Here is a 27,853-nt window from a genome sequence, read left to right as displayed (position 1 = left end):
CCAAAAGAGTTAGTTCCCCTTGAAATACATGTAATCCTGAAATGAAATGAAATGGGGTTTAACGTCCTACTGTTCTGCGCCTATACTGGGCTAATGAAGACGGACATACGCCATACAGTGTGCTATGAAGGACATTTTGCCCGGGCAGTGGCACTATCGTCTATTCTTATATCGAATTCCAACTGCCTTGAGGGATCTTTTACGTGCATTCCAATGTAACACGGGACCTCGTTTTTTTCGTATCATCCGAAGGACTAGACAGCTGTCCTTGTCAGGCCCTCCGTTCTGCACCACTGACAAGGGGAAACCACGTCGGAAAATCCAGATGAACTTTCTCGGCCAATGCAGGGATCGAACACCTGACCTCCAGGCTAGCGAGCCAGCGTCTTACCCACTTAGCCACCGTGATCCCCTGAACAAAACAGATTTATATTTTGTTTCTATTCCAGTTATAAACATATAACAGTGAAAAAGATAAAACCACACCATGTTTGTAGATTCAGTTAAAAGTACAAAGTTTTTGCGATGCTGTGTGTAAAATAAAAAAAAATATAATGTCTGTGTGGACAGATTTTGAGAGAGAAGTCGTTATCGATGGTGAAAATAAAATGGAAGAGAAGGAGAATGTTAGTTTAGATAGAAGATTATTTGTTGGGAATATCGGATATAGAGTAAGTATACCCAACTCAAGTTTAATATAGAGCGAATATACCCAACTCATGTTTAATAAATCTTTTTTTTCCTGGGGTATATTTACATCTTACTAGGTATGGTACATCTATCTGGGGTACATGTATGATACATCTATCTCTACTTGGGGTATGGTGCATCTGTCTCTACTTGGGGTATGATACATCTATCTCTACTTGGGGTATGGTGCATCTGTCTCTACTTGGGGTATGATACATCTATCTCTACTTGGGGTATGGTGCATCTATCTCTACTTGGGGTATGATACATCTATCTCTACTTGGGGTATGGTGCATATATATCTGCTTGGGGTATGATACATCTATCTCTACTTGGGGTATGGTGCATCTGTCTCTACTTGGGGTATGATACATCTATCTCTACTTGGGGTATGGTGCATCTATCTCTACTTGGGGTATGATACATCTATCTCTACTTGGGGTATGGTGCATCTATCTCTACTTGGGGTATGATACATCTATCTCTACTTGGGGTATGGTGCATCTGTCTCTACTTGGGGTATGATACATCTATCTCTACTTGGGGTATGATACATCTATCTCTACTTGGGGTATGATACATCTATCTCTACTTGGGGTATGGTGCATATATATCTGCTTGGGGTATGGTGCATCTATCTCTACTTGGGGTATGGTGCATATATATCTGCTTGGGGTATGGTGCATCTATCTCTACTTGGGGTATGATACATCTCTATCTCTGCTTGGGGTATGATACATCTCTATCTCTGCTTGGGGTATGATACATCTATCTCTACTTGGGGTATGGTGCATATATCTTTACTTGGGGTAAAGTACAAAGTATAGTCTACTTTATTTCTTGTGTTCAATAAATCTGTGTTATACTAAAGTTTTGATAAAGTATGTCAAAGTCACAATGTTTTATTTTTATTTTAGACTAGCGAAAAAGAACTTAAAGATTTTTTTCAGAAGTTTGGTAGGGTGAACAGACTTCATCTACCTAAAGACCATTACAGAAAGTTACCAAGAGGGTAAGAATATATCGAATGTACTTTTCATCAAACTGATATAATACATTATTAATTAGGTGTAGAGTGTTTTGACATTTCTACAGTGTGTGGTTTCGATTTTCTTTGGAGGTCCCATGTTCGATCCCTGCATTGGCCAAGACATTTCATCAGGATTTTCTGGTTCCTCCTTTGAAGGGAAAGGTATAGTCGTTAGGATGGTATGAAAAACCAAGGTCCTGTTTACACATTAGCGTGCACGTAAAAGATCCCTTGGCAGTTGGAATCGATATAAGAGTAGACTGTAGCGCCGCTGTCCTGGAAAAATTTCTCTCATGGCATGCCTGTCTTCATTAGCCCAGTCGGAGCAGAACAGGAGGACGTTAAACCCCATTTCAATTCATTTCATTTGTCTTCTTACTCTAAAACTCATGCCCGGTTGGAGCTGACGTGCCATAAAACCCTGTTTCATTCATTCATTTTAAAACTCATGATGGATTTAAGTTGAATTTAGAACCTATAAATTTGTTTAAATGAAGTTGATTTAGGCTGTGGCGTCAAGGCAAGGGCAGCTTTTATGGGAACATTTTCAAATATTAATTATTTCAACAGATCATGATATGCTTATTTATAATGTTTCTGAAAATGGGTTATTGTCAGTTTATTTAAGCAAGAACTTTCATTTTCTCACTAGTATAAGCCAAATATTCAATTCCCTTGTGCGTCTTGTAAATTTCAGGTTTGCTTTTGTAACATTTTCTACAGCAGAAGAAGCTCAGATGTGTTTACAGGCTGAAGATGAAAGACTGGTTCTACAAGGCAGGTCAGTATATAGTAGATTACTGTAGATTTATTAAAGATACATTATGGGAGATTAGATAAAGAGCTGGCAGTTCTCACTATAATAGTTAAAAACTAGATGACATCGAGAGTTGATTATGGCCTGGATAAGTTAATTAATGTCTAATTAATAATTTAGATAACATTTCAGCCCTAAGAAAGACCTGCAATAGGCAGATTTAGCTTTTGCATAATATATGTTTAACTGGCTCTACAATACAGGTCTATATAGTAGATTACTGTTAGTAGATTTATTAACTGGGTTGTACGGCTGAATGATCGTAAGGTCTATCAAGTGGTGTGATTTTCGATTCCAAGTTTGTATGTGACAGGAAGTAGGGTCATCTGCCTAAAATTTAGATGTTAAGGTCTATCATTGAGTGAAGTGGCGTGAAGTTTGTATCTGACAAGGAGTACAGGCGTCTGCCCAACTTCGTGTGTTTTCTTTCTCTCCAGATTGTTGGATGTTAATTAGTCTGGTAGATGTAGAACAGTAAAACTGCCCATACACGTTCAAATTTTTCGTCAATTAAAGATACATTATGGGAGATTCGATAACGAGTTGGCAGTTCTCACTATAATAGTTAAAAACTAGATAACGTAAAGACAATTTGCTGAAAATTTCATTCAAATTGATCCACTATGAACAGAAAACTAAGCGAATGAAATTTCTGCCTAGCCTCGGTCAACATTACTAAAGTCAGTACGATAAACAGCATAGTCTCGATTATCTTTTAATCGTTTAATAGAGAAGGAAAGTTATGCAGTAAATAGGCTCACAATCCACTTAAGATCGCGGGCTAGCGAGGCCATCTAGAGTTGATTATGGCCTGGATAAGTTAATTAATGTCTAATTGATAATTTAGATAACATTTCAGGCCTAAAGAAAGACTTGTAATAAGCAGATTTTGCTCTTGCATAATGCATGTTTAATTGATGTCAATTAATTGACGAAATTGACCTTACCCACACACGATCAATGTTTTTGCCTCAGTTTTCATACTGATCGAAATCTTTGAGATGAGAGCATCTCTGGCACTAGCACACACGGTCTATTTAAAGGACGAGCCGTCAATAGATATCAAAGGAACTTTGATCCGTCAATTAAATGATTCAATTAAATTGTTTCAATTGATTTACCGTCAATGTCCTCCATACACATTCAATTTCTTTGTCAATCAATTAATTGACGAAGAAATTGAAGTGTATGGGCCGCTTAAGTCATTTATGTCATCAATGTAGCCAATATTGTAGAACATCCTATTAAAGGGACAATAACACTCTTGCTGACTTGACAGCTCCAGAAAATAAAAAATAGCCTTATTCTAAGTACTAGATGTGTTAGTGTCCTACCTGTTGTGTAAATTATCCATTAAATCCTATTTTACTTGTCCAGAGGGTTCAAAAATATTTTTAAATCCAAGTCACATTTGAAAAGCTTTACATGTGTTAAATTAGGTGTGTTAAGATGAAATTTGTATCATCAATTAATTGGAATATTGTACAATAGTACAATTTGTTGACTAGAATAAAGATTGGGACATATCTTTCAGTTACAACAAGAGTGGTATTGAGCCTTTAAATAATGTGTATTTATATATATTTGTAGATTACTTCGAGTTCATATGGCTGAACAATCTAAACGAGTGAACACAAGAAGATATGAAAATAACAATAATAATCATGACCAACAGGTAATTCATCATTTTTCTCCATATATTTTATTATTTTGATATATAAAAAAATTATCTGAAAATAACTAAAAAAAACAATTTAATGACGTTTAGTATTTATTTTGGTTATTGAATGGAGAAATGAAAATGGGGGTTAAAGGACAACGGTGGTCTTCTTTGATTGGCATTTAGTAATAGAACATATTAACACAAGGTTCAATTTTATGGATACACAATTACTGAGTTTAATACTAAGCGACGTTTCGACAAGGATACTCGCATCATTTTTTTTTTGCTTGATAAAGAAGAGAGTATCCTTGTCGAAACGTCGCTTAGTATTAAACTCAGTAATTGTGTATCCATAAAATTGTACCTTGTGTATCCATTATTACAAATGTGATAGAACTGGTTAAATGTGTTCCAAATATAATTTTAACACAGAAATCATCGCTATGATAGATGTGATAATGACTGACACCAACGTTGTCCTTTAACGTTTTACTTTTAATGAAGTTTGCAGTGAGTTAAATTTTGCCCTGTAAGCCAAGCTACGACCTACTCTTATTTTCATTGGGGGGGTTGGATGGCTGAATGGTTAGCGTGCGCGCGCTGTATCATAAAGTCTGTTGTATGTGACGAGGAGTAGGGTCGCCTGTCCAACCTCGTGGGTTTTCTCCGGGTCCTCCGGTTTCTTCCCACTGCTAAAGACCCCTATGCGCAAGCAAATTATTGAAATAAAATTAAACCATATGTTAGTCCCAAAATGACCTAGTTTGTGTCGAGTGGACGTTAAACCCCATTTCTCTCTCTCTCTCTTATTTTCATTTCCAACTGGGAGGAATCTTTAAACAATATGTACGTGGAACCTTGCCGAACAACTAGACATGGGGAAACCAGGCTGCACAATCCCTAGAAACTTTCTCATCTAACACCAGGATTCAACCTGGGACCTCCTGATTGATAAGGCAGCACCATACTCACTGAGCCACCATGGAATGGAGAGAGATGGGGTTTAATGTCCATTTGACACAAACTAGGTTATTTCGGGACTAACATATGGTTCAATTTTATTTCAATAATTCGCTTTTGTGTAGGGATCTCTAGCAGTGGGAGGAAACTGGATAACCCAGAGAAAATCCACAAGGAAGGACAGACGACCCTACTCCTTGTCACATACAACCGGAGAATCAAAACCACGCCAGTTGATTCAACGACAGCCCTTATGATACAATGTGTACTCGCTAACCATTCGGCCATCCCCCACCCCACCCCCATACAGTTTTCTGCATCTATTATTGTTAAACATTTGTCAATCTAGCTACAGATTTTAGATACACCCAAACTATTAATCTCAGAGTGAGATGGTTCAAACCATTTATTAAATGTTTTGACATATTTTTTAAAAAGGTGCTTGTATCAGATAGTACTGAAGTTACAGATCTTGGAACAGCAAAAGAAATGCCAGTATTTAACATAAATATACCAGATGAATTATGGGAAAAGATTTTTTCTTTTCTTCCTCTTCGTGATAGGATCCGAATAGAACGAGGTAAAAACTTCATATTGACAACTAAAATAAACAATATTTTTATTTTATTAAATAATTATTATTTCCAAGGAATTCAAATAGAAAAATGATAAAATTAATGTCTCATAAAATTGAGAGTGTAAAGTTATCATGATGAGACCTTTGTATATACCCACACTGAAATTTGGTTGTATCCTTTGGCATACGGTCCATCTGTTGTCCCTGATGTCTTTTGAACTTAAGCAAGCTACAATTATTTTCAGATCTTTTTAAAATTTATTGTGGTTTTTCCCGGAATTTAAATCAATATGTATGGTAAATGGAGACTAAGTAATGACAAATACATTCTGAAAAATGACCCCCCCCCCCCCTCCAAATCAAATTAGGTGAACTATTTGTTAGTTCCGAAATGACCTAGTTTGTGTCGAGTGGACGTTAAACCCTATTTCTCTCTCTCTCTGTCTTATTTCGGTTGTCCCTAATGTGTTTTTGAACTCTCTGCAAGCTACAATTACTATCAGATCTTTTTAAAATTCATTGTGGTCTTTTATTTACTGTGGTCGTTGATATTCTAGACTTACTTCACACAAAAAATTTGTGCAGTGTGTGATGACCTCGGGAGCAGGTCCCACTTAATGAAAGGGTTAATGTTAATTTTAGACTTGTTTATGTTTAGTTTGTCATAGGTGGAAGAAATTGGCCTTGAGACTCTGGAAAAGACAGAAATCACTGGATTTTTACAATACTTTCAGAAGATTTGAAAGTAGGTTTTTCCTTGAATTTAAATTTATGACTTTATTATGTATGGAATCTGTTTAACATTTCTTATAATAGGTTCATTATGCATATTATAATCTGGGTATCAGCCGAGCATAACATTTGGAGAATTTCAAGCCCATTTCTAATTTTAATGGATAATGCCTGTGGAGCTGACAAGCACAGTTTCTAGTTTATGAAAGACTGTAGACTACAAGTACAATTATTGGCATGTGTCTATCCGCAAAATTCACACAATATATATGTGATATTCACACAATTTATGTGCAATATTCACTTAAAAATACATTTCCTCGAAAGTGTTTATCAATAAAGTATTTTTCAATGGAGAGAAAGTAATGACAAATACGTTCTGAAAAATGCCCCCACTTCAATCAAATGAGGTGACAAACATGGCTTCTAAAAATAGATATTTTATAGCTTGGGGTATCTCCTCGTGAATACAAAGTTTTAAGAGGGATTTGATGCAAATTTTTGATATATTAATATGTTTTTAGTCCAAATATATCATCAAATCACACAGTTTGTATGCTGGAATGTATCTTTAATTTCTCAATTTATATGCAACATTTTACGTTCAATATTAACTTTATCTATGTGCAGTATTCACATTATCTATGTGCAGTATTCATACAATTTAAATGTAATAGTCACACAGTTTATGTGTAAAATTCACACAGGTCAAGTGTAAAATTTACACAGTTGAAGTGTAAAATTCACACAGTTTGTGTAAAATTCACACAGTTGAAGTGTAAAATTGACACAGTTGAAGTGTAAAATTGACACAGTTGAAGTGTAAAATTCACACAGTTTGTGTAAAATTCACACAGTTGAAGCGTAAAATTCACTCAGTTGAAGTCTAAAATTCACACAATTTAAGTGTAAACTTCACACTGTTGAATGTTGAAGTGTAAAATTCACACATTTAAAAGTGAAGGAACAGGTAGTTATAAAACCAAGATCCATTCCATTGTGTATAAAATGGTGTATTATTTTTCTTTGGTATATGTATTACAGGTTTAACAGATAAAATGTTAAATTCAATATTAAAAAGATGTGGACCGATATTAAAATCACTTGACTTATCTTCCTCTCCAAGACTTTTAACAGATTATTCTATGCAGATAATCAGTAAGTAACTATGTATCGTATTAATGGATATTGAGATCCACTGTGTCTGAGTGAGATGGCTGAGTTCAATAACCAGAAGATTTGGGTTCAATCCCAGCGTTGGCCAAGCGAGAAACTTCACAGAGAGAGAGAAATGGGGTTTAACGTCCACTCGACACAGACTAGGTCATTTCGGGACTAACATATGGGTTAATTTTATTTCAATAATTCGCTTGCGCGTAGGGGTCTTTAGCAGTGGGAGGAAACCGGAGGACCCGGAGAAAACCCACGAGGTTGGACAGGCAACTCTACTCCTTGTCACGTACAACCGGGGATTCGAAACCACGCCAGTTGACTCAATGACAGGCCTCGTGATACAGCGCGCGCGTGCTAACCATTCGGCCATCCAACCCCCAGAGAAACTTCAGTGCCAAGTCTGACAAGGATAAAGTGTTGAGACACCCCCCCCCCCCCCCCCCCGCCTCCCAAGGTCCTATGTTTATCACTGGCAGCATATAAAAGATCACCTAAGTTGGAAATCAAATTATTAACAAAATGTCCCTCTTAGCAAGCTGCATGGTGTATGCCAGTGGTGGGCAAACTATGGCCCGCAAACCGAATCCGGCCCGTGAGGCATTGTCATCCGGCCCGTCAAACCCTTAAACTACATCTGAAAATTGAGGAGTAATTTTATCTCTAAATGAGGTGCATACAGTGAATGACCCATGTGCTGTACTTGATAACGAAAGGTAAATTTTACCTTCACATTATTTTTATAAGATAAAAGTAAAGTTTTATCCAGACACCATATAATACAGCTTGGGACACCGGTCTCCATTTAAGTTGTTTCAAAACGCATCACATATATTGAATTTGTTGCTCAGCCCTAAGGTAGAGGATTTTAAGGGATTTTAACACAAAAATAAGCATTTTTTTTTTCCAAAATATAATCGGGATTGGCCCTTTAATCAATTGAAGCCTAGCAGCAGACAGATTAAAGTGTTAAAATTTATCCATAGCGTATATAGCCATCTATTCATGATTTTATATATTAGATGTATTTGTACTAATAATGTATTTAGATGTTTCAAAAATAATGTATTGTTTTTATATTTTAGATAAGTATTGTCCGAGTCTAGAGAAGTTAGATTTATCAGGAGTAGATGCTACTAATATTTCTATACGTGATTTAACTCAAGATCTTCACACATTAAAGGTCAGATTTCCTATTATTCCTTGTTATATTACGGGGGGTTGGATGGCCAAATGGTTAGCACGCGCGCGCTGTATCATACGGTCTGTCATTGAGTCAACTGGCGGGGTTTCGATTCCCCGGTTGTACGTGACAAGGAGTATGGTTGCCTGTCCAACCTCGTGGGTTTTCTCCGGGTCCTCCGGTTTCCTCCCACTGCTAAAGACCCCTATGCGCAAGCGAATTATTGAAATAAAAATAAACCACATGTTAGTCCCGAAATGACCTAGTTTGTGTCGAGTGGATGTTAAACCCCATTTCTCTCTCTCTCTCCTCACCTGACTTGAGACAGTCTTCACACATGTAAATTAAGGGAAAAAAATCATCCCATAATAAATATGTTGTTAATGAATAAAGTTATATTTTATTTCAGTGGGTAAGATTACAGAGATGTTTGTATATTGGAGAAAAGGGGTAAGTTTTATTATTTAAACAATTTAAAGGGACAATGACACTCTTGCTGGCTTGACAGCTCCAGAAAATAAATAATAGCCTTATTCTAAGTACTAGATGTGTTAGTGTCCTACCTGTTGTATAAATTATCCATTAAATCCTATTTTACTTGTCCAAAGGCTTCAAAAATATTTTTAAATCCAAGTCAGATTTGAAAAGCTTTACGTCAAGCTTTTCAAATCATTTAGTTGAATTTTTCCAATTTTTTAAATTAGGTGTGTTAAGATAAAATTTGTATCATCAATTAATTGGAATATTGTAAGATAGTACAATTTGTTGACCAGAATAAAGATTGGGACATATTATTCAGTTACAACAAGAGTGGTATTGAGCCTTTATATATATAGTGTTATAAAAAATTATGTACAGGTCACAATTCTATGGAATACAATTACTGCTTATTACTAAGCCTAATTTATATTTGGATGTTACTGGTAATATTAAACTTACAGGTCACGTACAAGCCTAGTCGAAACGTCGCTCAGTAATAAGCAGTAATTGTATTTCAGAGAATTGTGACATTCCAGTTCAGTTACTGAATGACATTAAAACAATTGCTAAAAAAATGTGGTTTCACTGAACTATGAGAAAATGAAATTTGTAATTGACACTATACTTAAACCTGTGGACTATGTTTATTTTGGTTCGGACCATATTGAGAAGTAGATGGCATAGAATCTTACATTGTGGTTGTGTGAATTTATTTCCCTGTTAGCTAAATCTGTCTTCATTGAATGTTACATTAATTAGTACTGATGAATGCCATGCCTGGAGCTTGAATTTAGAATGACATATGATGAGCCAGGCTGTTCAGCGGGGTTGGGATGGCCTAGTTGTCTAGAGTGTCGCACTTCGATCTCTAGCTGGCCTGTCACCTCTGGCTTGCGGTTGTGGTTGTGATCCCTGGTGTGAGCGTATGTGTTTTGGAGATAGAGGCGCCTTCTTAACCTTGTGGGTTTACCCCAAATTTCCCCCATAGTACATTGTATACCAATCTAATTAAAATACATCTATATTTCGTTTCGTTTTTTTATACTTTCGATGGCCTACACTACATGAAGATCTGACAAGTTATAGTCATAGGTCACATCAGGGGTCAAAAGAACGACTTATGACCCTATGACGTCAGACATTTGATTAACCAATCAGATATGATGTTACTAGTGGATTACCCACAGTTCCGTGCAAAACATGCCTAAAGCTTGCCGTAACAGACCATTTCATTGGCTTATCCCTGACACTATTCAGAACACGAGTTAAATAATAACTCTTCCAGATCCAAGTGTAGTAAAGACAAGTAAAACGAAATTTTGAACTATAATAACGAAACGAAATAGGATCTGTGTTTTAACCAGATTGACTGTATACTGTATGGTGCATACCTGTCTCCATTAGACTGATGCACAAAAGTAGGATGTTAAACCCCATTTCATTGCATTGCATTTCTTTAATGAATAAAGTTCAGTAGCGTTTGGTCACTATCTCAAATCACCTTTTCTCCTGTCAGTTCATGTCCCGTCGTCGTGACAACCTACAAAGTGTATCAAACATTGACGTATGCAATAATCACGATCATGAATGTTTGTTGTATATTTGGGAGCCATGGTGGCTCGGTGGTTAAGACTCTGGCTCGCTAGCCTGGAGGTCGGGTGTTCGATCCCTGCATTGGGCGAGAAAGTTCATCTGGATTTTCCGACGTGGTTTTCCCTTGTCAGTGGTGCAGAACGGAGGGCCTGACAAGCAGAGCTGTCTAGTTTTTCTGATGAGACGAAAAACCGAGGTCCCGTGTATACATTGGAATGCACGTAAAAGATCCCTTGGCAGTTGGAATTCGATATAAAAGAAGGCGATAGTGCCGCTGCCCGGGCAAAATTTCCCTCATAGCACACTGTATGGCGTATGCCTGTCTTCATTAGCCCAGTATAGGAGCAGAACAGTAGGACGTCAAACCCCATTTCATTTCATTTCAATTCATTTTTTGTTGTATATTTGAACAGATTATGGTGGTTGTTACATAATAATAAAGATCTAGAATATTTAGATGTTACTGGTAATATTAAACTTACAGGTCAGGTAGGTCAATTTTAATCTGATTAAAACACAGATCCTATTTCGTTTCGTTTTTTATAGTTCAAAGTTTCGTTTTGCTTGTCTTTACTACACTAGGATCTGCAAGAGTTGTTATATTACTGCCGTTTTGGTTGAAGTGAGGGATTAGCCAATGAAATGGTCTGTTGCAGCGAGTTCTTGGTGTGTCATGCATGGAACTGTGGGTAAAACAATAGAAACGTCAATGCTGATTTATTGATTAATGTCTGATGTCATAGGGTCAAAAGCCGCTCATACAACCCCTGACACGACCTTCCAGTAAAACTTGTCAGATCTACATGTAGTAGAGGCCATCTTTAAAGTATAAAAAACCGAAACGAAATATACATCTTTATCTTAATCAGATAAACCGACCGACCCATTAAAAAACCTGCCGACTCAATTTTTTTTTTTAGTGTCAAGGGAAATAAAAAAAATTTTTGTTCAACGAGCGACCGTTCAAAATATTCTAAGCCAACCGGATTCGTGAAAATGGCTTTATTATTTGTTGCTATAAATGGATATAAATGTCATCGTTCTTTGAATCTGCATTTACCAATCGGAATAAGTGAGTACTGTACAGCGAACGATTATTAAGAACTGTCATACTGTTGACGCGAGATTGCTAACTGACGTGAAAATTGAGACTACAGGTCTAAGTTTTCATCGCAAGTTCTTTCCCTTGAATTGAACAAAATGGCCTCCTACGCTATTATTTTATTTAGCATAGAACGATTAAAAAGTCCATTTGCCCCCTAAGAGAATATTTAAATCATAATCTAGCCTCTGATACATTTTAAACAATTATTCAAGAATTCCATCCACCAATCTATTCATGCTTCATGTTCCTCGGCGCTGACTCAACCTAACATAAAATTGAAGATTTTCACACAGAATATTATGCTACAGTACATCTACAAGATCTAACAATGTAACATTAAAAAAAAAAAAAAAAAAAAAAAAAAACCCTACCTACCGACCCTACCCTATTTTCTATCTGTTACAGGAAACAGAACCCATTTTTTTTTGCCTAATATTAAACTTACAGGTGAACTTATATATAGATGATGCCAGTAATATTAAACTTACAGGTGAACTTATATATAGATGATGCCAGTAATATTAAACTTACAGGTGAACTTATATATAGATGATGCCAGTAATATTAAACTTACAATAGAGATGGGTAAACTTAGGTACATGTAGGTAAACTAAATATACAAAATACATTTAAATAAATTATTTGTTTGATCGTACCATAAGTGAAATGAAATGGGGTTTAACGTCCTACTGCTCTGCTTCTTAACTGGGCTAATGAAGACGGGCATACACCATACAGTGTGCTATGAGGGAAATTTTGCCCGGGCAGCGGCACTACGGCCTACTCTTATATCAAATTCCAACTGTCAAGGGATCTTTTATTGACAATCAAAACCAATATCTAGATACCAATCACAATTCTATGGTTAATATATAATTTTATTTTTAGTGTTTCCATATGATTGGTCCGAAAGTTAAAATCATGGTACTGAAAGAATGTAAAAAGGTAGGTTGAAATCTTCATTGTTTTTCAGTAGAAATATCCTTTTATCCAAAGTGTAATGGAAATTGTCCTATACCCATAAAGGGTAATGGAAATCGTCATATACGGAAATGAAATGAAATGGAGTTTAACGTCCTACTGTTCTGCTCCTAACCTGGGCTAATGAAGACGGACATACGCCATACAGTGTGCTATGAGGGAAATTTTGCCCGGACAGCGGCACTACGACCTACTCTTATATCAAATTCCAACTGCCAAGGGATCTTTTACGTGCACGCCAATGTGTACACGGGACCTCGGTTTTTCGTCCCATCTGAACGACTAGACAGCTTTCCTTGTCAGCCCCTCCGTCCTGCATCACTGACAAGGGAGAACCACGCCGGAAAATCTGGATGAACTTTCTCGGCCAATGCAGGGATCGAACACCCGACCTCCAGGCTAGCGAGCTAGCGTCTTACCCACTTAGCCACGTGATCCCCATCGTCATATACCCATAAAGGGTAATGGAAATGGAAATCGTCATATACCCATAAAGGGTAATGGAAATGGAAATCGTCATATACCCATAAAGGTTAATGGAAATCATCACATACCCATAAAGGGTAATAGAAATCGACCTATACCCATAAAGGGTAATGGAAATCGTTCTATACCCATAAAGGGTAATGGAAATCATCCTATACCCATAAAGGGTAATGGAAATCATTCCATACCTGTAACCAACATTTAATGAAAATATTCCTACACTCATAACCATATTGGCATATTGTAATGAAAATTTCCTTATACCTATAACCAACTTGTAATGAAAATATTCCTTCACTCATAACCAATGATTGTAATGGAACTCGCCCTATACCCACAACCAAGGTGTAATGAATATCGTCTAATACCTATAACCAAAGTATATATATATTACCTAAACTGAAATTAGTATGGGCATAGGTAGTGTTAGATTACTCGAGATGACCTATGATATCTTCTATATTTATAGTTATGTGATGTTGGTATTGAGAAGATTAAAGATAGATGTGTTGATTTAGAGGAGTTATATATAACAGATTGTTGTTTATTAACCAGTAAATCTATACTTACAATAACACAGGTTGTACAGTTATCTCCCTTTATTCTCCATTGTCCCCCAGTTAGATCTATTTGATAAGGCCAACTTCAAGTTTGATCAAAGGTCACGAGACGTAAACAGGGCTAGCACAAGCTAATCCCAACCCTAACCCTGGACCTAGCCCCAATGCTCACCCAAAGCCTAACCTACAATCTCACCAATAAGCACGTGCCCTAACCTTATTTAAATCTTAGCGACCTTGACTAAAATTGAGCTGGCCATAACAAATAAATTAAGCCATTGTCCCCTCCAAAATTGAAATTTCATGGTTTCTGATTAGTCGAACAATAGTGTCTAATCAATATAACCATACTCTAATTTTCAATATCCTTAAAATGTTTCGCTTTAAATTTCATTGGGCTGCGAATTAATATATTCTTCGTCGCATTAGAATACCTTCACAGTGGCTAAAAATATTACCTATCAAGTCGTTATTCCAGCAAATCGTTATGAAATCCTGCTTGTATATCAATTCTAATCCAATTCAATGATGGATCCCCCCCCCCCCACTAGCACTGATCACTATTAGTGGTACACCTAATCCTAGCTATCAGGGCCACAGTGACTAAGTGAGTAAGGTTGTTGGCTCACTATCCAGGAGGTCACGGGTCAGATCAGTGTTGGCAAAATAAATTCCTCAGGATTTTTCAAGACGTTGATTGCTAGGATGAAAAACCAAGCTCCAGTAGACACGTTGGAGTGTACGTAGAATAACCCTTGACAGTTGAAGGGTAGGTAGAAACTTGGATGTGTATCATACAATGGTACAACTGCTCCTGTAGCTATGATCTTACTCTCAAATCACCTGAACTTGAATTCTATTAGAGATGGCTGTAAAAAAAACAAACTCTAACAACTGAAGCTGAACCATTGCTTGTTGATGCACAAAATAAATTCTGAATATTTCCTTTTTTCAGAGTTTTTCCCATTTGAGAATTTTACACTGCGGTGGTTCATTACATGATGGTATGTTATGAGTAACATTTTTTTACTCTTTTCATTTCATATTTAAGGAATCGGGGTGGGGGATGCCTGGCCGAATGGTCTAAGACATGCACTATAGATCATAAGGTCTCTCATTGAGTCAAGTGGAGTGGATTCAATTCCCCGCATGTACGTGATAAGAAGTGGCATTTCTCTGAGTTTTCTGTTTTCCTCCCACAGCTAAAGACCTCTACAAGCAAGCGAATTATGGAAATAAAGTTGAACCATATGTTGGTCCCGATTTGATCTAGTTTGTGTAGAATTGACGTTAAACCCCATTTCTCTCTTTTCATATTTAACAAATGGTTATGTTATATCTATTAGAACATAAAATGACTACCCCTTGTCAGTGATACAGGATGGAGGGCCTGACAAGGACAGCTGTCTAGTCGTTCGGATGGGACAAAAAAACGAGGTGCTGTGTACAAATTGGCATGCACGTAAAAGATTCCTTGACAGTTGTAATTCAATATAGGAGTAGGCTGTAGTGTCACTGTCTGGGGAAACTTTCCCTCATAGCACACTGTATGGCGTATGTCCGTCTTCATTAGCCCAGTTCGGAGCAGAACAGTAGACCGTTAAACACCATTTCATTTCATTTACATAAAAACGGCATTAGCCACATCAATTCTCTATAAAACAATAGTCTGTAGTGTGTAGAATTATCTAAAATCCATACGTTGATGGTCAAGCAGTGTAGATTGTACAAAAGCTGTGTCAGATATACATAATTAACTTCTTTAGACAGCATTAAGTACCGTTGATAAACTGAAAATGCCGCTGTCCGGTCAAAATTCCTCTGATAGCATGCTGTGAGTCATTTTCCTGTCTTCCTTAGCCTGGTCGGTGCAGAAACCCCCTTTTATTCCACATTTCATTACCCCAGTCCTGACCCCAACAGCATACTATTCAACAATTTGACTAGTAAAGCAGGTCATTTTGAAGTTGGTATGCTTGCCTTCATTAGCCCAGTTGATGCAGAAAAGTAGGATGTGAACCTTATTTCATTTCAAGTTTCAAAATTAAAAAAATAAATGAAAATTACTCAGTATACAAGAAAGTTCCCAGAACATTTTAATTTTATGCTTTTTATAAGATGTCATTTCACCATTTTAATTTAAATTGTTCAAAATATTTATTTTATTTTTATTTATAGTAACAGAAGAAACATGGACTCAACTTCAACATTTAAAATTATTGGTAAGTATACTTAAATTATTACATTGATGTCCTTTATAAAGTGAAATACTGTCATTTATTGATAGGAAAACATAGAAATAAAAGAAACATAACTTTATGGATAACAATCAATGGTACCTCGACTAGAATGTTTAGGGTTTGAATTCCTTCATCGGTCAAGAATATGCTTGGCATTTTTCAGCAGTACCACCTGTAGGGCTGAAAAGGATGGGATTAAAAACCTGGGGAGTGCCGGTAAAGAAACTTTGACAGTGTTGGAATTCTATAAAGAGTATGCAGAATGTAACTGTCCTGGCAGTATTCTCCTCCATATTACACATGGGATCATAGGAAAAAAAACAACCATATGTTAGTCTCAAAATGACTGGCAAATTGTGTTAACGAGATGTTAAACTCCATTCATATCAGTAGCGTGTTGATAAAAAGTAATTTATTATGTATTTCTTTGTTATAGGAAGAGTTAAATTTAAGTCAGAATTGTGGTTTAACAGATGAAGCTGTGGTTGCCATAGCTACAGGTTGTTATAATCTCAGGTAAATCTTGCGCTTTAAAAATATTACGGGAACAATTTTATATTGAATACAACTAAAGATTAACATTCAGCTAAAGGCATCTGATCAGTCCATAAAGGTTTTGGGAATTTTTAGGTGAATAAAAAGTAAAGATCTTGATGTTGTAAATATCATTGGTCAATGTTTCCGAGATAATACAGCATGTTGCTCTTTTTTCAACAGTGATTTAAATTATAACATTATTTTAGATTATAACTTTATTTTAAATTATAACATTATTTTAGATTATAACTTTATTTTAAATTATAACATTATTTTAAATTATATCTTTATTTTAAAATAATATTATTTTAAATTATAACTTTATTTTAAATTATAACTTTATTTATCGTTTATTTTTACTATGATTGTTTTTTTGGTTTATTTTTTTTAGGGTTTTAGATTTAAGCGGATGTCATCGTTGTTTAACAGATGAAGGTATTCAATCTCTGTCCTTATTAGGAAATCTAACCAAACTTAATATCAGCTATTTATATCAGGTAGGTACAAATACATTTTTACCCTGTGGTTCTAGCACCGTATAGGATCTCTTCCCTTCTTGTGGACTGGACAGTATGTGCGGGACCAGAATATGATCAGAATCGGTCATTTATGAACGATAACTGGATGAAATGATATTATTATTTGTAACTATGTTTAGTAGGGTGATAGTAGGAGATCAATTCAATTTTGTTATAGTCTGTTTTATTTAATTTAATCCATACCTTTAAAATAGTATTCAGTGAAAATTTGCTGTACTTAAATTAACTAGTTGTCAAGATATCACTGCCTAAAAGGCAATTAGGAAATACATTTGTAACTTGGAGAAGAGGGCATACTTTTCAGTCAATTTCTACACATGACAATACCGATGAGGGCTGAGAAGAAACAGCCGCTGACAACGGAAAATGTCTTTAGTTGTTGAATTGGATAAAAAAAACTGAGTTTGATTGTATATATTGGCAGTTATTATTTCATAGAAGAAAAGACAGACATAGTACTGCTATTTATTACTTGATATTGTGGGGTTGGATGGCCGAATGGTTAGCACGTGCGCTGTATCATAAGGTCAACTGGCGTGGTTTCAATTCCCTGGTTGTACGTGACAAGCAGTGGGGTCGTCTGTGCAACCTCATGGATTTTCTCCAGGCCCTTCGGTTTCCTCCCACTGCTAAAGACCCCTACGAATTAATGAAATAAAATTGAACCATAGGTTAGTCCCAAATGGCCTAGTTTGTGTTGAGTGGATGTTAAACCCCATTTCTCTCTCTCTATTACTTGATATTATTATGAAGTTCAATTTGTATATTTCAGATAACGGACGTCAGTTTAAATCATATATCAACGACTGGTAAATTACAACAACTGATAGTCCGAGCTTGTTCGGATATTACTGATACAGGTAAGATAACTGATATTACTGATACAGGTAAGATAACTGATATTACTGATACAGGTAAGATAACTGATATTACTGATACAGGTAAGATAGATTGTTCTGATATTACTGATTGTTCTGATATTACTGATACAGGTAAGATAAATCATTCTGATATTACTGATACAGATATAAAAATATCTTTGTTTCACCAAACCCGACCCACAATCGAGGAGAAGGGTCGGTAGGTCGGTTTTTTTTTCAGATTTTTTTTTTTAAGAGCTAATTTGATAGCTTGATAATTTTCCAGGTGCAAACATTTGTCTTCTTTTATTGGCAAACAAATCAATGACATCGGGATTTTTCGTGATGCACGACTCGCACACGAATTGCCACAAACTCACGTTTGAAACTCCCTCAACACGGTTTTAACGATCGTGCGGGTTGTGCATTCATTTTTCTAGAAAACAGATATTGAAAATATCGTCGTCATGTTTAAAACGACGCCCCACAGACATAGAGGCAGAATCATTTCGTGAGAATGGACGTGCTTTCGTCTGCAACCATTTTGTTGAGAAGCGACACCTATGACGCTTTCGTCTTGATCAACCAGTTTCAATAATGAATCAAACCATAGCCATAGTAAAGGGAAATAACTCTCGTGATATATTTCAGGTTGACACACAAAATAAAATAAAAAGATCGCGGAAAAGTGCAATAAAATAATTTAAGTCGGGGGTGGTTTTAGTTAGTCGGTCGCGTTAGGCGAAACAAAGATATTTTTAAGGTCAGCCTAAGATAGATTTCTTTCTGGTGAATAGGAGCCACGGTGGCTAAGTGGGTAAGATGCTGGCTTGCTAGCCTGGAGGTTGGGGGTTCGATCCCTGATTTGGCCGAGATAGTTCATCAGGATTTTCCGATGTGGTTTCCCCTTGTCAGTGGTGCAGGACAAGTGGTGCAGGGCCTGACAAGGACAGCTGTCCAGTAATTTGGATGAGTGAAAAAGGTCCTGTATACACATTGGCTTGCATGTAAAAGATCCCTTGGCAGTTGGAATTCGATATAAGAGTAGGCCATAGCACTGCTATCCGGGCAGAATTTCCCTCATAACACACTGAATAGCATATGCCCGTCTTCATAAGCCCAGTCAGAGCAGAACAGTAGGACGTTAAACCCCATTTCATTTCATTTTATTACAGGAGTAGAAGATATAGTATTTAACTGTCCACAGATACAACTAATAGATGTCTCTGGTTGTATACAGATCACCAACAAATTAATACAAACAGTTATCTCCCTTACACATGATAATACTCACCAACTTCTACTCAATGTTGGAGGTTTGTTCATTTCACTTAATCTCACTTCAATGATGTAACGTCTATTTATTTTAAGGTGGTTGAAAAATGTTTCCACTGAAACAAGGCTGGATAAAAGTTTTTTATTAAATAAACTTGACAAAATCTGCTACAACTAGGAATATATTGTTTTTGTTAGCTATTTCTAAAATATTACTTAAACATACATTATGAAAGAGCTAAATCTGCCTATTTCATGTCTTTCTTTAGGCTTGAAATGTTATTTAAATTATTAATTAGACATTAATTAACTTATCCAGACCATAATCAACTCTCGATGTCATCGCTAGTCTGCAATATTTACTGGATTAGAACCCGGTCTGCTGCTTCTGATTAAATCAAAAAATGGATAATCGAGACTTTGTCTTTTATCATACAGACTTTAGTAAGGATGATCGAGGCTAGCAAGCTAGTACCTCTATTCAGAGTGGAGCCATTTGACTGAAATTTTCAGCATTTTCTATTTATGTTACCGGTATCTTTTTTTTAATTATTACAGCAAGAACAGTCAACTCTTTATAATCTCCCATAATGGCCCTTTAAGTCTGATGACTTCAAAATAAACATGTGGAAAGATATAGGATTCCAACATCTTTCAAAGTTTTATTTTATATTTCAGGAACATGTGTTGTCAATGAAGAGTTACCACCCTTACATACATCTCTATCAGTATCTCTACAAGATTATTCTAGTTATTATCTACGTCCAGATAAACATTTATTATTACCAGGTTATATTATTATATATATATTACACAAACTTTATCTCCACACAAGAGGGGTTGGATGGCCGAATGGTTAGCACATGCGCGTTGTATCATAAGGTCATTGAGTCAAATAGCGTGGTTTTGATTCCCCGGTTATACATGACAAGGAGTAGGGTCACCTGTCCAACCTCGTGGGTTTCTCTGGGTCCTCCGGTTTCCTCCCACTGCTAAAAGACCCTACAAGCAAGCGAATTTTTGAAATAAAATTGAACCATGTGTTAGTCCCGAAATGACCTAGTTTGTATCGAGTGGATGTTAAACCCCATTTCTCTCTATCTCCACCCAAAATAATGTTTTTTACGGCACTGGACTAGGGTGTGCCTTTTTATTTAAAGCCTGGTCTTCACTTGACATGGATAGTGCCAGCACGTCTGACAATAATAGTTTGACTGGTCCTTTGGAACAGTGTGGTGTGCACGTAAAGGAACCCTTGACAGTGGACATTGAAAGTGGACAGAAACACTGCTGTTGGGGCAAAATCCCCCTTCCCACCCCCCCACCCACCCCCCCTCTCTCTGTTGCACTTGTAACCAGTAACCACAGAATTTAAATTAAAATCTTAAAATGACGGAAGTATTGTGTAGTCGAGATATTTAAGCCCATTCCATTCCTTGTGTTTATGTACGATATATCAAGTATTTAAAGATACATTATGGGAGATTTTTATAGAGAGTTGGCCATTCTTGCTATAACAGTTAAAAAATAGATGATGAAAGAAGAATATATTGAAAATTTCAGTCAAATTACTTTATTCTGAACATAGTTATCACCAGTGTAATTTTTGACTAGAAATGGGATTGAATTCCATCTTCACCGATTCTTAGTATGGCCGATCGTTTGATTGACAGGCGTTAACTCCACCTACATAATCTCTGCTGTCTTTGGTCTGCTGTCATATCCGAATTTGTGTTTTACCTTTTTGGATTTTTATAACAATTGGACAAAAGGAGTGAGAGGGTAAATTTTCATTCTTACTTGTATTTTGGGCATGCATTAAATCAATGGAATATAGGACATAATATTATAATATAATTATGATAAATCTATAGGTATACACCAGTGGCGTTGTGCCTATTGGGGAAATAAAAATATTTTTATTGATATTATTAAGACAGAAGACCTGTCCGTCTGTATTAGTCATCACACGGTCTCCAGGAATTGTATAATTTGTCATTATCTGTGTTTAGTTTATTGCACTTTAAATAGTTTAGATGTCATTTGTTAAGGCATCGCTCAACATCAATGTAACTGTTAATCCAAACCATCCGTGGGTCTACAGAGTTGATTTTGTGCTTGTTGTGTAAATAAAGATCTAATTTATAATTTCTATGACATCCGAAGCCTAAATAAAGACTTGCAATAATCAGATTTAGCTCTTGCATAATGTATGTTTAAATATTAATGTCTTTCATCCATCTGTGGTAGTCGCTCGTCAATTTACTTCTCATAACACTTGTCTTAAGACACAGAACAAACCAGGATGTTGTTATTGCCCATGAATGGTCATCTGTCTGCAACCTACAGAATTTTTGTGCTACATTGATTTTGCAGCTGGGTAAAGTGTCTTTTAGGAGGACACAAGGAATAAATACCACATGTTACTGTATGGTTACAAATCTGGCTCACCTTACAGATTTTTAAGATGTAATATCTGAAAGTTTTTAAGATGTAATATTAGGAAGTTTTTAGGATGTTATATTTGGATGTTTTTAAAGATGTGATATTTGGAAGTTTTGAAGATATTATATCTGGAAGTTTTAAGGTATAATATCTGAAATATTTTAAGATGTAATATATGAAAGTTTTTAAGATGTAATATCTGAAAGTTTTTAAGATGTAATATCTGAAAGTTTTTAAGATGTAATATCTGAAAGTTTTTAAGATGTAATATCTGAAAGTTTTTAAGATGTAATATCTTGATTGTAGACCCTGAAGAAGATGATGATGATGATGTGAAGGAAGATACACCATGGTATGGTCAACCTCAAGCATCAGGTAATTTTAGATATTTTATTAATATCTTTTATCAAAGCTTATGTCTAGTGTGGCTACTATTGAATGTGACTTTAGTACTTTGAAGTATCCTTAAATATGTATGCTGGTATGCATTATGGTTCTCTATATTCTAAACATTGTCACTCTGTAGAATATATTATTATGCATGGCAATAACACATCCTTAATGAACTCTATATTGTAAACCTGCTGAATACTGGTAGATATTGAATGGAGCCATGGTGGCTAGCTAGGCTGGTAAGAAGTTGACTCGCTAACTTGGAGGTCAGGTGTTTGATCCCTGCATTGGCTGAGAAAGTTCATTGTGATTTTTTGGCGTGGATCCACCTTGTCAGTGTTGCAGGACAAAGGGCGTGGCAAGGGACAATGTATAGTCGTTCGGATGGTATGAAAAAGCCAAGGTTCCCGTAAACACATTGGCATGCAGCTAAAAGATCCCTTGGCATTTAGAATTCAATATAAGAGCAGGCCACTGTATGTCATATACCCATCTTGACTAGCCCAGTCGGAGCAGAACAGTAGGACATTAAACCACAGTTTGTTTCATTTTTGGTAGATATTGTGTAACACCAGTTGTAACAATGTGATCTATGAAAATTGTTCTTTGTAGGTGTTATGGTTGCCGCTGGTTACGAAGAGAATATTTGGGAGGAAGAAGATTGTGACGATCAGTTTGATGACATCACAGATGAATTCCTGGATAACGACGATTGTCTAGCAGCAGAAAGATGGGAAATGTCGTAGCTGATAATTATATCCATTAGTTTAGATGGAGACCAGGATGTATATCTTGTAATGTTACGAACAATGATTTGTATGAAAGCTAATTGTATGACTCGAAATGTTATAAACAGTATCACTCAAAATGTTATAAACAGTAGCACTCAAAATGTTATAAACAGTATCACTCAAAATGTTATAAACAGTATCACTCGAAATATTATATGACTCGAAATGTTATAAACAATATGACTTGACATATTATATGACTCGAAATGTTATAAACAGTATGACTCGAAATATTATATGACTCAGAATGTTATAAACAGTATGACTCGAAATATTATAAACAGTATGACTCGAAATGTTATAAACAGTGTGACTCGACATATTATATGACTCGAAATGTTATAAACAGTATGACTCGAAATATTATATGACTCAGAATGTTATAAACAGTATGACTCGAAATATTATAAACTGTATGACTCGAAATGTTATAAACAGTATGACTCGAAATGTTATAAACAGTATGACTCGAAATGTTATAAACAGTATTACTCGAAATGAGAGAAATAGTCTAACTAAGAGTAATTGGTTGGAACTAGTCCTATTATTAACAGAAATTGGCTGGAATGCTAGGTGTATGACTAATAAAGGTATAGGCAGTAATTGCAGAGTGCTAACTGTATGACTTGTATTATGATATTATTGGTTGGAATGCTAGCTGTACCATTATAAACAGTTATTGCAGAGTGCTAACTGTATGACTCATATATGATATTATTGGATGAAATGCTATAAACTGTTCTAAACAGTTATTGGTTGGAATGCTAGCTGTATGGCCTTGTACCATTATAAATAGTTATTGGTTGGAATGCTAGCTGTATGACCTTGAACTGTTATAAACAGTTATTGGTTGGAATGCTAGTTGTATGACCTTGTACTGTTATACCATTATAAACAGTTATTGGTTGGAATGCTAGATATTGGTCTTGTACGGTTATAAACAGTTATTGGTTGGAATGCTAAATACACTAACGTTCATGATTTAATTGAGAGCATAAATACATGTAACTAGGGACCTGCTTTACACAGCCAATGAAAAGAAGGCTGCTTTATACTGAAACTTGCCTTGTATAAATTGAAACTACAGTGAAATTGTATTGATGTAATTGTATCACTGTTTTTAAGCTCATTTATTTTAGAGCCTGTTTTAATATTTGTTTTACATTATTTTACCAGTATTAGTAATAACCGGTAATGTAATCATGCTTTCAGTATGTAAATATTGTTATAGTTTGTTTATCTTTTAATATGTAATTGAAACCAGCAAGAATAGTCTGGATTCTACACATTTACAGTATCTGTCGGTTTTCTAAGTTGTCAGAAAAAAGACAAAGTATGCTGAACAAAATGACAGGCATCAGAGGCCTGTGTCTGACCAAGCCTGAATCTGTACTTGACAATATCTGTGACAGGTGACTTATTTCCCAATTAAGATTCTACACTTTTATCTGTCTTTTTATAAACTATCTAGTCATTTGGATGGGATGAAAAACGGGTGTATTAAAAATACTAATAAAAACATAGAAGAAAGACAGATATGTACTGGACAATATGACAGGCATCAGAGGAATTCGTACCTGACATGGATTGAATCTGTACCGGACAATGTCTATGATAGGTGCCTTAAATTCAGGCTTGTTTATTAGACCTAGAGTAAGGCCAAGATGACAAATAACTTGACCAAATGTTTATATGATAATGCCTCTGAAAGTCTCTTGAGTCACATGCAAACTACAATATTTTGTGAAAGTTGAATCTCTAATAAATGAATATAATCAGTCTATTAAAGATACATTGTGAGAGATTCGGTAACGAGTTGGCAGTTCTCACTATAATAGTTAAAAACTAGATAATGTAAAGGGAATTTGCCGAAAATTTCATTCAAATTGATCCACTATGAACCGAGAACTAAGCGACTGAAATTCCCATAAGCCTCGGTCATCATTACTAAAGTCAGTACGATAAACAGCATAGTCTCTATTATCCATTTAATCGTTTAATCGAGAAGGAAAGTTATGCAGTAAAAACGCTTACAATCCACTAAAGATCGCAGGCTAGCGCTGCCATCTAGAGTTGATTATGGTCTGGATAGGTTAATTAATGTCTAATTAATAATTTAGATAAGATTTCAGGCCTAAAGAAAGACCTGAAATAGACAGATTTAGCTCTTGCATAATGTATGTTTAAATGATGCACACAGAGACTTTCATGTAATGATTTTATTTGAATTTTGATTTCATGTTAAATAATGTTTAAAGCTAATTATTTTTATAAGATTTTAATTATGAACAAGGTTTATAAAACTAGTCAATTGGATGGGACATATAATACTATTAAGGCCATACGAAAAAAAATATTTGGGTTCTTCCAAACAATCTGATGCAGTAATTTTGTTCTTTATTTTGTCATGTGGTTAAATGGCATTCCAGGTTGGGTTTTTTTCAAGTGCATGCAGAAGCATGAGAACCAAATATTTTTTTTTATACAGCCTAATATGTTTTTGTCATTTTAATAAGCAGATATGTTATGCCTCATTGTTTATGTTATGTTTTTGGATCAGAACAGGTCCCCAAGCACTATTCTTCTTCTTCTTCTTGTTCTATTTTGGTTATTCATGTTCTGATTCTGTTATTCATTTAACGTTGTTACTGATAGTATTTTCTTGTTCTGGTTCAATGTCTAGTGGTCCGCTATCCTGATTAGTTGCCTGTTGTCAGTTTAATACTGAATGATTTGCATCATGTGCCTGGGCCTGTGGGTTGAGGACTTTGATGATGAAGTTATTCTGGCACAGATTTTTTATATATATATATATATATATGTGACTAAATCATGTTGTATTTTGATATTTAATGGACTTATTTGGGTAAGAATTCAAACATACCCCAATTCGTCAATAGGCAGACGAAGGGACTTATCGTCAATAGGTTACAGTAGGAAGATAAGTCACTTCGTCTGCCTATTGACGAATTGTACATTAGTTACCGAGAAACTAAATGTGATTAATTTCGAACATTATCCTGAGCTACTGACAAAACTAGACGGCCTATGTATATCACAAGATAATGTAACCGTTCAAATCATGTAGAAATAATACGATTTGGAATAAAAAAAAAATTATGAACTCGCATCGAAAATTATCTTTCTTTTTAACAAAACTGATAAAACTAGATTGCCTATGTAAATCACTCACAAGACATTGTAAACATAAAAAATCATGTAGAAATAATACCAATTGAAAAGAAAGAGAATTGACCAGTTGCTTTAATTTGTTTTCCAGTTGCCTTTTCACTTATTTTAAGGCATTGGGCCATGAATTTTTTATGTTAATAAATTGTTTGATACCATATACGTGAAACCTTGTAGATTTCTGTGTTTTTCAAAGGAAAGTTTAAAGGGCAATTCCTCTCGTCTTGGATTGAATGAAATATTGTGTTGACAAGATGATCAACTCAGAGAAAGGTCTGGGTAATAAAATGTGCAATGCAATTACAGATTCTTACGCAGTTCCCAGCTCGGATCCACTGTGGGGGATCATTGTGGCTAAGCGGATAAGACGCTGGCCCACTAGCATGGAGGTCGGGTGTTCGATCCCTGTATTGGCCGAGAAAGTTCATCCAGATTTTCTGACGTGATTCCCCCTTGTCAATGATGCAGGACGAAGGACCTGACATGAACAGCTGTCTAGTCGTTCGGATGGGAAAAAAACGAGATCCTGTGAACACATTGGCATGCACGTAAAAGATCCCTTGACAGTTTGAATTCGATATCTGTCCGGGCAAAATTTCCCTCATAGCACACTGTATGGCGTATACCCGTATTCATTAGTCCAGTTCGGAGCAGACCAGTAGAACGCTAAACCCCATTTCATTTCATTTCATTTCTAATCCACTGTATCTTATGCTATCACTCAATTTTTTTCACTGACACTTGAGTAAGGTACTGGCTCTCTAACAGGGAGATCTCGGGCTCATTCCCGATGTTGGCCTAGACAGTTCCTAAGGATTTTTCGGCATGTTTTCCCATTGACAGGATGATGGACGGCCTGGATAGGAACAGAGAGAGAGAGAAATGGGGTTTAACGTCCACTCGACACAAACTAGGTCATTTCGGGACTAACATATGGTTTAATTTTATTTCAATAATTCGCTTGCGCATAGGGGTCTTTAGCAGTGGGAGAAAACCGGAGGACCCGGAGAAAACCCACAAGGTTGGACAGGCGACCCTACTCCTTGTCACGTACAACCGGGGATTCGAAACCAAGCCAGTCGACTCAATGACAGACTTTATGATACAGCGCGCGCGCTAACCATTCAGCCATCCAACCCCCCTGGATAGGAACAAGAGTCTAGTCATTCGTATGGTATGAAAAACCGAGATCCTATTTACCGGTACACGTAAAAGAATCTTTCATTAGCCTAGTTGGTGCTGGATACTAAGACGTTATCTCATTTAAGTTGGCACGCTATAATATCTATTAGACGTCCGACTGGTGTGATAAGGAAACAAAACTAGAATTATTGTTTTTAAACTGATTTTATATAAATGTTTGAAAGTGAAATATTTACACAATTTTAAAACAGAGAAACAGAAAAAGATTAGCACCACAAAAAAAAAAGAAAAAGATTTTCAGAGGAAAAAACAAACAATTTAAAATGGTGTTTATAACATAGATCGAAAAAGAAAAGAACAAGAAACAATTAAGGAATTGAGTGAAAAAAATCTAGAAAAAAATTCAGATCTAGA

General features: G+C 35.8%; 1 protein-coding gene across 2 annotated transcripts; it reads left to right on the top strand.

Annotated features, from left to right (window-relative positions):
* Positions 1-374: 374 nt before the first annotated feature.
* Positions 375-26,456, top strand: LOC126824766 (putative RNA-binding protein EEED8.10). 2 transcript variants are annotated; one of them, XM_050554138.2, is made up of 21 exons: positions 430-671; positions 1,608-1,702; positions 2,418-2,501; positions 4,128-4,212; positions 5,599-5,740; positions 6,396-6,482; positions 7,514-7,627; positions 8,725-8,822; positions 9,232-9,272; positions 11,309-11,384; positions 12,889-12,945; positions 13,937-14,047; positions 14,983-15,031; positions 16,206-16,249; positions 16,704-16,783; positions 17,196-17,301; positions 18,116-18,203; positions 19,379-19,519; positions 20,157-20,267; positions 22,230-22,298; positions 22,929-26,456. In XM_050554138.2, the coding sequence occupies exons 1-21, from the start codon at positions 555-557 to the stop codon at positions 23,060-23,062; spliced, it is 1,929 nt and encodes a 642-aa protein (XP_050410095.1). In that variant the 5' UTR covers positions 430-554; the 3' UTR covers positions 23,063-26,456. The 2 variants fall into 2 exon arrangements, with proteins under 2 accessions (XP_050410096.1, XP_050410095.1); XM_050554139.2 differs by having other exon boundaries at positions 375-671; positions 13,937-15,031.
* The last annotated feature ends 1,397 nt before the right edge of the window (positions 26,457-27,853 follow it).

Source organism: Patella vulgata, chromosome 6 (assembly GCF_932274485.2).
Source record: "Patella vulgata chromosome 6, xgPatVulg1.2, whole genome shotgun sequence".
NCBI classification, from domain to species: Eukaryota; Metazoa; Mollusca; class Gastropoda; family Patellidae; genus Patella; species Patella vulgata.
The sequence above is the reverse complement of the archived record's forward strand: the minus strand, read 5'-3'. Positions and strand labels throughout refer to the sequence as shown.